This window comes from Elgaria multicarinata, chromosome 10, assembly GCF_023053635.1.
Source record: "Elgaria multicarinata webbii isolate HBS135686 ecotype San Diego chromosome 10, rElgMul1.1.pri, whole genome shotgun sequence".
Classification (NCBI taxonomy): Eukaryota; Metazoa; Chordata; class Lepidosauria; order Squamata; family Anguidae; genus Elgaria; species Elgaria multicarinata.
In genome coordinates, this window is record NC_086180.1 from 54101624 (window position 1) to 54115346 (window position 13723).

Sequence of the window (13723 nt, forward strand, 5' to 3'; positions counted from 1 at the left end):
GTATCCTGAGCATGGTGTAATTCCAGCTACTTTGGCTTGCTGGGTAAACAGTGTTGTGTATTGCAGCTGCTTTTATCAGAGTATCATGAAACGAATGCCATCTACTTATTTACAGGAACACCGTTGGGCAGATATCAGAGAGTATGATCTTATCTTTTTAATCTGGATGGTGGAATATTGTTGGAAAAAAACTAGCAATCCTACTTTACTCTCATAGCTAAGAGATGATTTATCACATGCTAATATATGGATTTTTCTTTTAAAAAAATGCTTATTTTTAGCTTCTTCAGGTTTGTTTTATTTAATACTAGCAAAAAAGCCCATCATACAACAGGTGTATTTATTTTGTTAGCACTTCTTTGAATACAATATTTTTGGTATACACTTTTGTAACATTTTCAACCAACTTCCCCTGTTCTTTCCCATCAATAATTTTTAACTTAGACCGTCAGATTCTGTCCATGGGTAAATACCGATTCTGGCAAATAAACGCCTACCTTTTCTAATGTCTGTCCTTGGGCCTTATTTATGGTTCCAAGTTATCCATTATTTTAGGCCATTTTGTATTACATGTTATTGTAATAAAGTAATCTGGCTTACCATATTTGCGAACAATAGCCGTTGCATCTTGATAATTCTGTGCCATGTTCCTCGGGCTTCCTTGGAAAGAAGAAGGAAGGATGACAGTTCTGCCAGGTAGCATACCTTGTTCTGCCGCTGCATTTTTCAGGTGATCCATAAGCCCAGTGTACTTCTCAGCCCGCAATTTGGGTTGATTTTGTCTTATGTAATTAAGGCGATTGGCTTCAGTTTTTACGTAAGCATCAACTAAATATTGCTGAGTCAGTTTGCCAGCAGAGAGAAAAGGATTGAAGTTGTTGTGGATTGATAGTCTATAACCATAATACTTCAATTGAGACACCCTTGTTCTTGGGTTTGCAGATATGTTTCGTAGAGCAGTTGGTTTCCTTTGAAGAGGAATGTCAATTCCTCAGCTTTGATCGCCATGGGGAAAAAATAGAGGATATACTAAAGGCTCTAGATTCGGATCTAAAATGCTAATCCTTTAGGTCATATGGTTATTTGGACAATTTTCATTTGGACGACAATGGATCAGCAGGTCCCTCTCAAGAGGCGGTTCGCCATTGACGTTTTCAAAAATGGCTGCTACCTCATTGCTTCTTGTATCGTCTAATGTCGGATTTGTGATCTTTAACAATTGCCATGCTAACTTTCCCTGGCTCGCCATGCAATGTTGCATCATGAATGCATTCTTGTTCAACGTCATATAGCATTTTGCATGCGTCAGCAAATGGATTATGTTCCTACATAAAATTGCTTAACTCTTGAATCAGACTTGGATTGCACTTAGCATTTTCTGCAATTCTCATTCTTTGTTCAGCAGCCTCATCTGGGTCCAATATATATAGTTGGACAAACTTACGCTGCTGTCGGTTTGCAGGGTGCAAAGCTCCTGCTCGATGGTAGATTTGTCCATTAATTCAGAAGCAATAGGGGCCGTATCCAGGAGGCGGAGCAATGTTAGCATCGATTGACGCAAATGCCAGAGCACTATTTATTGATCTTACATTTTGCATGAAATTTTTAGAATGTTTATGCTTGTCCTTTCATTAACTGCTCAATAACACGGGCTGATCTTATAGCATCCAATTTTACTTTGCCTTTATGGCAGCATTGCGTAAATAATTTGTCAGATGGCTGTTCTGCAACAAAATGCTTTGCTTGACAAAATTGGCAAATAGTGTCCCTGGGACCACAGCTATGAGCTTCAACATTTGCTTCTGAAATGTCACCAGCGTGAAGTACAGCCTCATTTCTGGTTCTTGGAATTTGTTGTTGGGTTGCACTGTGGCGCAATATTTGCTCTGCCGTCATGTTGGCAACCTGATGTCATTCACGACTTTGTGTAATCTTCTGAGGAGTCATATTTGCCACACAATGGTGAAGGCGGTCATGTTCTCTTTGTATATCAGACCAATTTGCATGTTGGGCTTTGTTTCACTCTGCCTTTCGTCTTTTAGCCAGTTTCTTCATTGCTGCATCTTCCACAACAGTTTGTTTACGTCTTGGGGGGATATTCACTATTTTCTAATTGTGAGGAGGAGCAGTCTGGTGAGGAGGTTAGTTGGTTTTGGCCCCTCTGCTAGGCCGGAAGCTCCTGGCAGTTATCTTTCTTGGAACTTGGAACTTCCATAGAAGGCCGCAGTTCCGAGAAACATTGCTAGATGGCACCAGAGGGCAAAAACTATTTCTCGGAACTTGGAACTTCCATAGAAGGCCGCAGTTCCGAGAAACATTGCTAGATGGCACCAGAGGGCAAAAACTATTTCTCGGAACTTGGAACTTCCATAGAAGGCTGAAGTTCCGAGGAATGTCTCTAGAAGGCACCAGAGGGCAAAAACTATAACTGGCTTGGAGGAGCAGTCTGGGCTTTTATATACAGTATATACGGTAGATATTTTTTTTTTATAGAGCAAGGCCCCCATGATTATGCTGAACAAAGCTGACTCATACATTTTTAGATAAATGATTACTGTCATCACAGAAAATATAAAAAGTCATCTGGTGTTTTCTTCAGCAGCTGATCAATATGTCACCAGTTTTAAAATCATTACACTGGCTGCCAATTAGTTTCTGGGCGAAGTATAAAGTATTGGTTATTACCTTTAAAGCCCTACATGGTTTGGGTCCAGCCTACCTGCGGGGTTATCTTCTCCTGTACAATCTGCCCTGCAAACTCAGGTCCTCTGGGAAGAATTTACTTCAGCCAGCAAAAACTAGATTAACAACTGTTACCCAGAGGACCTTCTCTGCTGCCGCTCCCAGACTGTGGAATGGCCTGCCTGGAGAGATCCGCCAACTCAATAGTTTTTCTGAATATAAAAAAGCAATAAAGACTGATCTCTTCCGGCAGGCCTACCCAGTCGAATTTAAAGACCTCTGGCTGTTATTTTAAGAATGTATTAGTTTTTATATGTTTTAATCAGTTTTATGTATTTTATAATATTTTGTATTCCATGTTGTTCCCCGCCTCAATCCAGGGAGTGATTGAGGGAGGGGCGGGTAATAAATGATGAAGATGATGATGTCCTGTTAACTTAATGCATGCTTTCTAATATAAAAGAACGTGGAGAAAAGGAAGTGATTTGTAGCTGTGGGAAATGAGCCTGACTCTGACCTGGCAAAATTGATTTGCTTTGGGGAAGCTTATTTGGATAAATACTGCACCCTGTAGCAACGTAGATTGACAGCTGCTACCATGAAGACCTTTTAAAGAATCAGTGGTGGCACTCAAGATAAACTTCGGAGCAAATATTTATTGGACAACACTCTCACAGATGATGTCGTGTCTGAACTACAAGTAAGGTTATATATATAATTGCTATAATTCCCTCAGCGTCAGGGATCTCAAAAAGTGCCAGAATCATCCTATCATGTATAAGAGCCGACACTGCAGCCTACAGTAGGTTCACCCACTACCTTCTCCATGTGAATGTGAAAAAAGACTGAGTGCTAGAGATATTGGGTGGAAGATTTTTGGTTGCACCTCTACAAGTGTGAACTAATTATCAGTGTTTATTACCCCTATATTATGTGCATTTAGATTAAGGTTAGAAGTTGGTTTAATTGGACTTTCCTTCTATCGATTTTTAAAAAAAGTATTATTGAGTCCCCCCCACCCCGCAATAAACTTATACAACTTGTTAAACGTTGGTATCATGATTAAAAAATCTTTAGTATTCTGAGGACAGACAATTAGTATAACCTTCATACTAAAGAGTTAATTATTTGATACTTCCCACTATATTCCAGGAAGATGTCTGTACTGAGGTTTTTCCTTCAATATGTTCCATTAGTTAATTAATATGTTGAAAGGTAAAAGATTTATCAACTCGTTAAAAAAAGTGGCCGACAGATCTATTCAGTCTATATCCAAGTAAGGATAAATGACATGTCCATAATAATATGGACAGTTGCCTCTGTCCCTGTTTTTAAGTGCAATTTGGTACATCTTAGTAGCATTTATTCAGCTGAGAGCTGCCTATATCTGAAAATGGATTATGCCCTCTGCTGGGATAAAGATGAAGCAAATTTAATGAAATTATTCTAGCTAGAAGGTTATATAAAAATGAACATGAGCAGTTATCATTTTAAGGGATTGAAATGTACTGAGAAAGAAATTAGCAGTGACAAATGTCAAGTAACCATAATCACATACCCAGTTTTCGCGCATATATATATAATTTTAAGGTCATTTAGAAATGGCAAATAACCTCTGTAGTCACCCCTAGGATGAATCAGGTCCAGTTGAACACTATAGAATCTGGATCTTGCCAACAAGCCAGGTAGGCCTTCTTTCCTCTGAAAACTCTGAGATAATCACTCAAAGCACTGAATAAGGGCACAATCCTATGAAGACAGTTGGCCGCCTCCGCTCTCTAGCCACCCAGCATTTCTGGTAGATAAGTGATTTTGCCTGTCTAGCAGTGGCAATTCTGAAGGAGAGGGAAGGAGGCTGGGGCGGCCATAGGAAGCCTCATATGGCTGCCACCCCCGTCTCTTTCCCTCCCCGGGAACGCCCCATTTTCCTGCCTCTGTGCTGTTTCCAAGACATAGGGAGAGGGGGAAGGGGTCGGAAAACACAGTTTCTGGGTACCTCAGAGCCCAGAAACTGAACAATGCAATGTTCCCTCAGATGTTGTCTGAGGGACATAGGATTGCTCCCTAAGATGTCAAACAGGCGTGATGAGCTGACCACACAATTACATATAGCAACAAAAGCAGTGGTGGCAAATCCTGGAGCAGGGGACAACTCCCACCTTTACAAAAACTTCTAACAGAGGTAGAGTGGGTAGCTGTCATTGGGAACAAAATCAACCATCCAGTAAAAGTCTCAAAGAACAGAGTACAAATGACAGAATTTTTAAATGTTCCAATCTCTTTCTTTAACCATACAGACAGAACAAAAGGTATATAGAGAAAAGGCACTTATAGTGGGTGGATATTATTTATGAAGAAATGATAACGCTTTTGTGGGATCCCAGTCTTTGCTGCATTTCTCTCCTTATGACTTAAACTTGGTGGCAGCTGATGAACAGCGACGTCTCCAAAATGCAGCAGTTAGAAGTCTGAATCCATGGAACCTAATCCGAAATCTCCTGCACCTCTCAGTTTCAAAAACAGCAACATGGCTTTAGTGATATAGATGATGGGAGAAAGAGCTGGAGCTTTGTACAGCTCTGGCCAGGCAAGAAGATGACAACACTAAGAAAGGAAAGCTAGGATCCTGAGGCAGGGGGTGACTTCCTCTCCCACTGACCAAAGCCTCTGTAGACTGAGGGTCAAACTACGTGTTCTTTGCATGCATAGTATGTAGTTATGGCTCTGATTTTTCTTTAATTAATTCCAGGCGTGTGTGTGGGAGGGGGGATTATTATTGTGACTGCCCATGTACAGAGGGCAGTGGCCTCGGGCAAAACACCCTCAATGGGCCTCCTGCCTCAGGGTCTACCTTCTCTCAGTTGTTGCTAGCAGCTGCTATTGCTCCTCCTCCTCCTCTTTCTTATCACTGCTACCTCTTGCTTGCTTGGCGGGCAGAGAGCAAGTAGCACCTATTGCTCCTCCTTCTCAATGCCACCATTGTCTGGACCACAGCAAGAGGCAGGTGAACAAGCAGGGTGTAATGATGAAGAGGAGGATCAGGTCCAGGGGGTGGGCCCTCAACAGATGCCTGGCCACGCATAACCTTGATGGCAGCCTTGATGGAGGGGAGGTTTTGCTATTCAACTGCAATCTGAAAATCATCACATACATGCACGGCTAGTAGCCTTAAGGAAAAAAACACCCCATTTATTCCAGTGGTATCTCCCACCCCCCAAGGGCTACTTGTTGTGCATTTGGATCATAGCTGGAGATGGCAGATATAAATCCCCCCTCCCCACATGGAGTGGTCCTGAGAATAACACCTGTTGTGCCCATAATTAATTAATGCAGCAGCAGAGACATAGCTGCATGCCTGTACATGAAGCGCAATATGTACTTTAGCCTTTAATGGACCCTAGCAGATGATCCCCATGTCCCCATTCCATTTGTGGGGCTGAACTGCTGCCTTATTGTCTCTCCATAATCAATTCAAAGAGTGCTACTGCTTTTTTCTTATAATTCTCAAGTTTTCCTGTGTGGCTTTATAAGGTGATCCGAGCTATTCTATTCCTCTTTTAATGCCAGTGTGGGATTACCACTCCAATCCACACATTCTTGCACTATGTTGGGACCTTCCAGAAAGTTAAAAAAGCTAGAGAAACACTAGCCTAACCTACACCAAGCAGGATATTGCACTATGAAAGCAGTATGAAAGCGGTATATAAAAGGCAGGAGCCACACTACTGCTTTATAGCAGTATTGAAGTGCACTGACAACTGTTGGGGCCCATTGACACATGCCATATACCACTTTCATACTGCTTTCATAGTGCTATATCCTGCCTGGTGTGGCTCCTGCCTTTTATATATCGCTTTCATGGTGCAATATCCTGCTTGGTGTAGATTAGGCCACTGATTGGCTGGGAGGAGGGGAAGCCCTCTTTTGGTAAATGTCTTGAATCACAGAGATGTTAATGATGGCATTAATGATGGCAGAAATGACTAGACCTGCATTGAATACTTTACAATCTCAGTTTACAGGTAGAAATTAACAATTTGAGTGCGAAGCTCTCAATAAAAGCAATATTGAAGAGCCACATGCATTTAACCCCATGCTTGCCTTGGTCACTTATATAGTGGGGATGGGTGAGTCGACACTTCAAAAATGAAAAGGGGCACTTGGGGTAGGGAAGCAAGTGCTTCTGCTTTACCTTGCTGTGCTTCGTTGCGTTTCCCTACTGTCGCTTTGGCCTCTTGCCTCTGTCCCACAATAGAGACGAACAGCTTCCTCTTTCTTCACACGGGGATGAAAGAGGAAGCAAGTAGCGACCACATGGCCCATTCAGTTTTTATAGCGGAGCTTCTCCTGCACACAGCAAGAAATACTACCAATTACTGGCGCAGCCAAGAAGAAACGGATTTTCTGGGTCTTCTTTTGTAGCATGAAAAACAACAGAAAAAGTGGGAGACGCACAGGAGGGCCACTGTATCGTCAAAATGACCTGCCAATAACTGTGAGTGGCCAGTCACGAGCATGAGATAAAATGCTCATGTAAAGACGCTCATGGACTCTGATAATGAAACTGATCTAGCCTGCTTAAACCAATGACACGGTGAGGTAAGAAAAGGAAAGGGGCAGGTTATGATCTGATTCCTGGAATGCTTCTTTTTAGATTAAACCCACCCATGCTTGTGTTATTGATGAACTAGGCAGACACATGGATATATTCATGTGGTTGGCCTATCTCATCTACCCTCAGCAGGCTAGAAAAACACTTAGATTGTTCAGCTAATCACCTTGAAAACAAAACAAAACCAAGTTTGGTACCACTATCACTTGCAGTTGCTGCTTCCCTCCAGCCTCTTCCTTCTTCCTGGATTAGACATGTGTATGATATCATTCATTCAGGGACCATGCAGTTAATAAGAAGACATCACAATGTTGCTCAGATTTAGTGATGTGATAACATCACTGAGCGAAAATAAGATTAGTGTAAATGAAGATGTGCACATTTTCAACAGAGTGCTGAAAAACTGCTAAAAAGTGAACTAATTTTGACTCCATCTTAATAGACTCTTTCACCATACCCTTAGAATAACATACACATTAAATACAAATGACCAGCAATGTTTCTCAATTCTTCAACAGGTTCCCTCTGATTAGCAGAAGGAGCCAAAGGAAAGTTTTATATCTTTTTCAGCAGTTTCATTTTCTTTACAGTAACCTTTTGTACTTTCAAGAAGAAAAATGAAGACTCGCTTCATTACTGCTTTGCTTCAAAGCTCAGAAATTCCCCACTGTCCAATGTACTCAACCTAAATTATTTTTATTATTCACTGCTGAATTTTGATTCTAGTGTCATTATATTTTTCATCACCTTTCATCCCATGGTGTAATTCACTCAACATGCTCTGTATGCAGTTCAGTGCTTGAAATGCTTGAATAGTAGAAATACCAGTTTTCTTGTGCACATTTAACAACATTCTCTGATGCACTATATATTTAAGAAATTGCCTTTCTGACATATTAATAAGATGCTTCTTTGTCCTTTTTTATTTATAAGAAAGCATATATTGTAAAGTAAGGAATACAAATGGCAGTGGTCATGTAGTCCAATATGTCTGAGACAAATGACCCAGCTAAAAAGTATGATTATATTGTTAATAAATTGCATTTTTGTGGAAAAGTCTCTCTTTTCTTTCAGCTAGACTATAAGGACTAAAACTCAAAATAACAACAACAATAACAACAACAACAACAACAACCCCTTATATAACTCAGGTATTACATTAACTGATTTTGCTGTTTCCTTACAGGGTGCTGAGAAAATTTTGTCAATGAATGAATCAGGGGAACTGCAGGACCTCTTCACCAAAATTGAGGTAATTGATGCGGTTATAAAAGACTACACATTTAAAATCCCATTTTCCATACATCAGGCACTCACATTTTCTTGTCCAAACTCCCAATGTACTACTATATTGATACAAATATATACAAAATGTATATTTAATTTCTCTAGACAACTGATTATTTAGCTATTCTAAGTGACTCTCGTTGCCATTTGAGTTGTTATGTTTTCTAAGATGAATATTTGCTTTAAAGCTAACTGTTGTTTAGACTCTCCTGTCTGTTGGCGATGTGTGTTCATAGCTTCAGGTTCTTGGGTATGCTTGTAGTTCTATTATAGTTTCTTTGTAAGAAGACTCCAATATGAAAAGCTCCAAGCTTTTGCCTCACTCTGGGACAAAATATTTGTTCATGCAATTACAATAATTGTGTTCATTTTTAAAATAAATAAATTAATAAATAAATAGCAACTACAAAAATGGGTCAAAAACTATGGCATAGTTGCAAAAAGCGCAGCCCACAAGCCTTTTCTGGTGGGTCCTAGACCCCAGCATTTGCCACTGCTAAATAAAACCAGTGGGGAAATGAAAAAAGGAAGAAACTGCTCTATTTACAGGCTCTATCTGCCATAGAAGCCTTATGCCTAGAATGTCCCTGGAGCATCCTAGGAATCTGTGCTTGAAGGTTCCTGCCAGTTTCCTAGGATGCTCTGGAGACCATCTAGGAATGAGGCTTTTACAGCAGGAAGCTGCAAGCCTGTTCCTAGATTATTATTTTTTGTTCTTTCTTTTTTGTGGATCAGATTGGGGAGGGGGCTTCAATACCCTGATGCTGTGACATGGATAGATGCTCTTGCTACAAGACCAGGACCTGTTGTGGATGGGACCGGTGTGATTAGTGTGTGTGTGTCAGAACGTATGTGAGTAGTGTGTGTGTGTGTGTGCACACATGTGCTCCCCCTCCCCCAACAGACACCCAATGTGACCCTTGGGCTGCAAACATTGTGCACCCTTGGCATAGAGAGTGAGGGGCTTTAATTATTCTGACCCTGCTACATTCTAGATCCAGATCACCCCTCCCCATTGACAGCTTTTTGCATCAAGACGGAAGCTACCATTATCACCAGCGAGAGTTTCCTTCTCAATGCAAATAGTAGCTGTGCCCTCCTCCCCCGGATCTGGACCCTGGTGAGTAGAAAGGGTTAATCCCCCTTCTCATATCACAGTCCCAATGCAAATCCCCCCCCAACACACAGGGCTGCTACTTATTAGCAAAAATATCCACACAATTAATCCTATGCCAACCATACATTACAAGAAACACATAGAGAAACAAGCCTGATGTTTTACTCATGAGGTCAATGAAAAGGGGAAGGTTATGCTATCGGATGCACTGTTTTGCTCATCAGTCATGTGTTTCCTATCTAGCCCCGCACTTCTAGCAATGCTGGGGAAAGGCAGCACACTGTCACAGCACAGCCTGACCAAGAATTTGCATTAATATTGTCCATAGATCCTAGGTTGGGATGTGCAGGACTTGGTTGACAAATGTTGCCAGTCCTACGATTCCAAAAACACTCGTTTCTTTTTTCCCTATTGAAATTCTTTGGGTGTTCACTTCACATTTCATTGTCACTGACAATTCTAGTAAACAGAAAGAAATTCAGTAAAGTTTTTCTTAGGTAGGCTACTGTAATTGTAATGAACCTAGATGGCCACTGGATGATGCTCTTAATAGCTGAAAAGGAAGGCAAAATGAAGTTCAGTGACTAAAAAAAAAAGGTGAAAGATTTCCATGAGTCATAGAAACTGGTTACATGTGGGGCCTGATTCAGGACCACACTAGACATGATGCTGATTGTGTGAATGCAACTGTCCCGCATGGTTGGGTTTTTTTTGGTTTTTTTTGCAGTTAATGTGCTATTATCATGCGTGGTTTTCTGCAGCTGCAGGAAAGCCAAGCATGCTTGAGACTGTGGAGGGTGGGTAGAAAGAGGTTAACTTTTTCTTTCCGTGCCAGATTTTTTTTTTATACAAAAATCACATCTCTGAAGCTGCTCTTCGTATTTTGAGGGAAGCTCAGATTGGTGCCAATGGAGGTTTCCCGTGAAATGCAAACAACGGAGGGTGGTGGCTCTGATTTTTGTGGGGCTGTGATTCCATTCTGGGTTTCAGTCAGAACTCCAAGGAGCTAGGCAAGGTGCTGAACTCAATCTTTGGAGATAGGGTTCAGTTTGGAAAGCACTTTTAGAGTTCTGGATGGTTAATGGATTCAGAACCCCACTGAAATTGGAGCCACCAGCTTCCACTGAATGCAAATAAAGTTAAATTAAATAAAAATAAAAATAAAGTTAAATTCCCCCCCCCCCATGGTCCTGAGTTTCTCTGGCTTCCTAGTGGCTGTAATTTACATGACAAAAAAGGATCACGTTCAGTGCATTCACACATCAACCTCACAGAATATAAGGCAAATAATGAATGCTAGTTTTCTTCCCTCCCATCTTTTTTGCAGAGAGTTCAACACCCCCATGAATGCCTCTCATGTGGGGGCTTTCGTTTTCTTCCGTGCTCAGCGTGCCATGGGAGCAAGATGTCGGTGTTTCGGAACTGTTTTACGGACTCATTCAAAGCCCTCAAGTGCACCGCTTGCAATGAGAATGGGTTGCAACGCTGCAAGAGCTGCCTGAGCTCGTGATGGCGCCTTGATACACACACAGCCACCTCATTTTATTATCACAACGCAGCAGTTTGTTATATGCTTTTATATGAAGAAAAAAACAGCACATTTATCTAATTCAATCAATAAAGTTCATTTGTAAAAAACAAACATGCACAGTTGTTAGATGCTTTTATGCAACGAGATCCGAGCATTTCCTGTGAATCAACATGTGATTGTCCTGAGCACATACCTGGAGAAATGTCTCATAGGGGGCTGTTAACCTAGCAAAGGTCTGGGAGGATTCTGTGTTGTTTCTAAAGAGCAAGAAAGTAGAAGGGTAACATCTTATGGAGTCTCAGTTTTGCAAGTGAAAGGCTTAGGATTGAATCCAGACTTAGGCGTGTGCAATTGGGCTAGAGGAAGCAGACTTCCCCAAACCCTCCTCCCCACCACAGCCCCTTGAAAATGCTAGACATGTGAACTGCCCAGAGAGTTTCGGCTATGGGGCGGTATACAAATGCAATAAATAAATATAAATAATAAATAAATATATGCATGCTGTCAACTACCTTCCTGATTCAGCAGTTGCAGCTGGGTCTGCTTTCTCATTGGGTAGTATCAATAAGGTGGTGCACTCTTATTGCCCATGTTCACACACAGGGATAGCTTGGCCACAGTGGTATGGGCATTAGTAACCTCAAGACTGGATTGCTATGTGAGGCTGCCTTCTGGTATTCACATATTTAATATAGCTCTTCAGTTCATTTCACAAGATTTCTTCAAAGGCTATTCTTTTACCTAAGTATTTTAGAGACATCATTTATCAGTGGCATTAGTTTATCATAGAATTATAGAATATTAGGTTTGGAAGGGGCCTATAGGGCCATCAAGTCCAATGCAGAAATCTACCTTAAAGCAGAAAGTTTAAGACCACCCAGTTTGAGTTTGTTCAGTCTTGTACTTTCCAATACTTGGTTCAGTCTTTCATTATTCTCTTTGATGATACTGCCCTAAATTATGATATCAATGTATGCTTTTACACCACTTACACCTGTCATCTGAGTCCTGGTGGGTTGAAAACCTCCAGCGAGAAACCTAGACCAAAGAGTAATCTTAAAAACTGATATCCAAATGTACAGATCTTGGAGCTTTTTATGTTCTGTGGAACATGTCAGAATCCAACAGATGTTTTCAGTTTGCTGAAGAACTTGGAAATTTCTTTTGCTGCAATTGATACAAGGCAACCAGATTGAAAGAAAGATCATGTTTCTTTCCCCTCCATTGTTCCAGTTCCACCTGATCCATAATTTTTTTTATTGCAAGATTATCCTGGATTTTGGTTTGTTTCTTTTAAATCACACCACACTTCATTTTTGTCTTCCACGTGGCTAAAGAGAACTGTTTTCATAGGTAGGAAACATTACTGCTTTATAACTGTTGGGGGCCATGACGCATTCCATACACCATTTTCAAACTGCTTTCAAAGTGTTATATCCTGCCTGGTGTATATCTGGCCATAGGCTCTGGATTCTCTCCTCCTCCTCCTCCTCCTCCTCCTCCTCCTCCTCACCATGGTTCAAAAGATAAAGGCAGAAGCTTCATGTATTATTTCTAGCCCTTGCTTTGTATTATAGCATTAAAGCCAATTTTATTCGCTTTGGAGTAGGACACATAATATGACCACAAAAGCATTCAACAGGAAACATTTATGTCCTAAATAATTTAGGTAGTGGGAGAATTTCGATTGCTCAGCTTACTTTAAATAATTTAGGGGCGATACGAATGAGCATTGTAATCCAGTGACAATTTGCAGAATGAAAATTAGAGGAAATCATTCTTTATGTTTATCCCTTCTTTCTTCCAATGTCCTTTCTCTCATGTGGGTGTTGAATCGGAAAATGGTGGCATTTCAAAGTAAAGGGTTATGAAAAGAGCAATCTGGTATAAAATGCTTCTGGCAGTTCAGTGCGCCATTGTGAAAAATGGCTTTCAAACAAGTTAAAAGATTTATGAAGCCCAATAAGTTCTTGCTAAAGTATCACCACTTTGCAATGATTTACGAGGACGACTTACACAGGCTCTTCGTTTCCATGTCCAGACTCCACACTTTGCCTTTTGAAAGAGACAGTGTGTCTCCTAGCAAAGGAACTTCTTTTAATAGCCAATTAGCAACCACCAAATATGCATGAACTAAATATTATATCCTATCATTTAGATTAAGGGCAGATAATATTTCAGTATCACCTTTGCTCTCATAACAGTGCCTTAGAGGAGCCCATGTCCTAGGTTGGATTGGGACCCAGGAGAAGCGGCAGGTGAACTAATTTCTCAAGTAGGCTCTGCTAGTAGGACGCTATGAATGACAAGGCAAGGGTCACATTCATTTTTCCATTTCAGTGTTGATAGACTAAGGCCGTAGCTAGACCTAAAGTTTATCCCAGGATCATCCTGGGTTCATCCCTGCCTGAGCGCTGGATGCCCTGTGTGGCACTTAGATGAACAGGTTTGACCCCAGGATAATCCTGGGATAAACCTTAGGTCTAGCTACGGC

The 13723-nt window shown here is 41.0% G+C and overlaps 1 protein-coding gene across 1 annotated transcript in view; it reads left to right on the plus strand.

Moving 5' to 3' along the window:
- Nucleotides 1-11208, plus strand: part of GRXCR1 (glutaredoxin and cysteine rich domain containing 1) — a 47756-nt gene extending 36548 nt beyond the window's left edge. The window contains exons 3-4 of the mRNA XM_063135092.1: nucleotides 8481-8546; nucleotides 11026-11208. Of these exons, the coding sequence (XP_062991162.1) occupies nucleotides 8481-8546; nucleotides 11026-11208 (249 nt within the window). The remainder of the gene's footprint in view (nucleotides 1-8480; nucleotides 8547-11025) is intronic.
- The last annotated feature ends 2515 nt before the right edge of the window (nucleotides 11209-13723 follow it).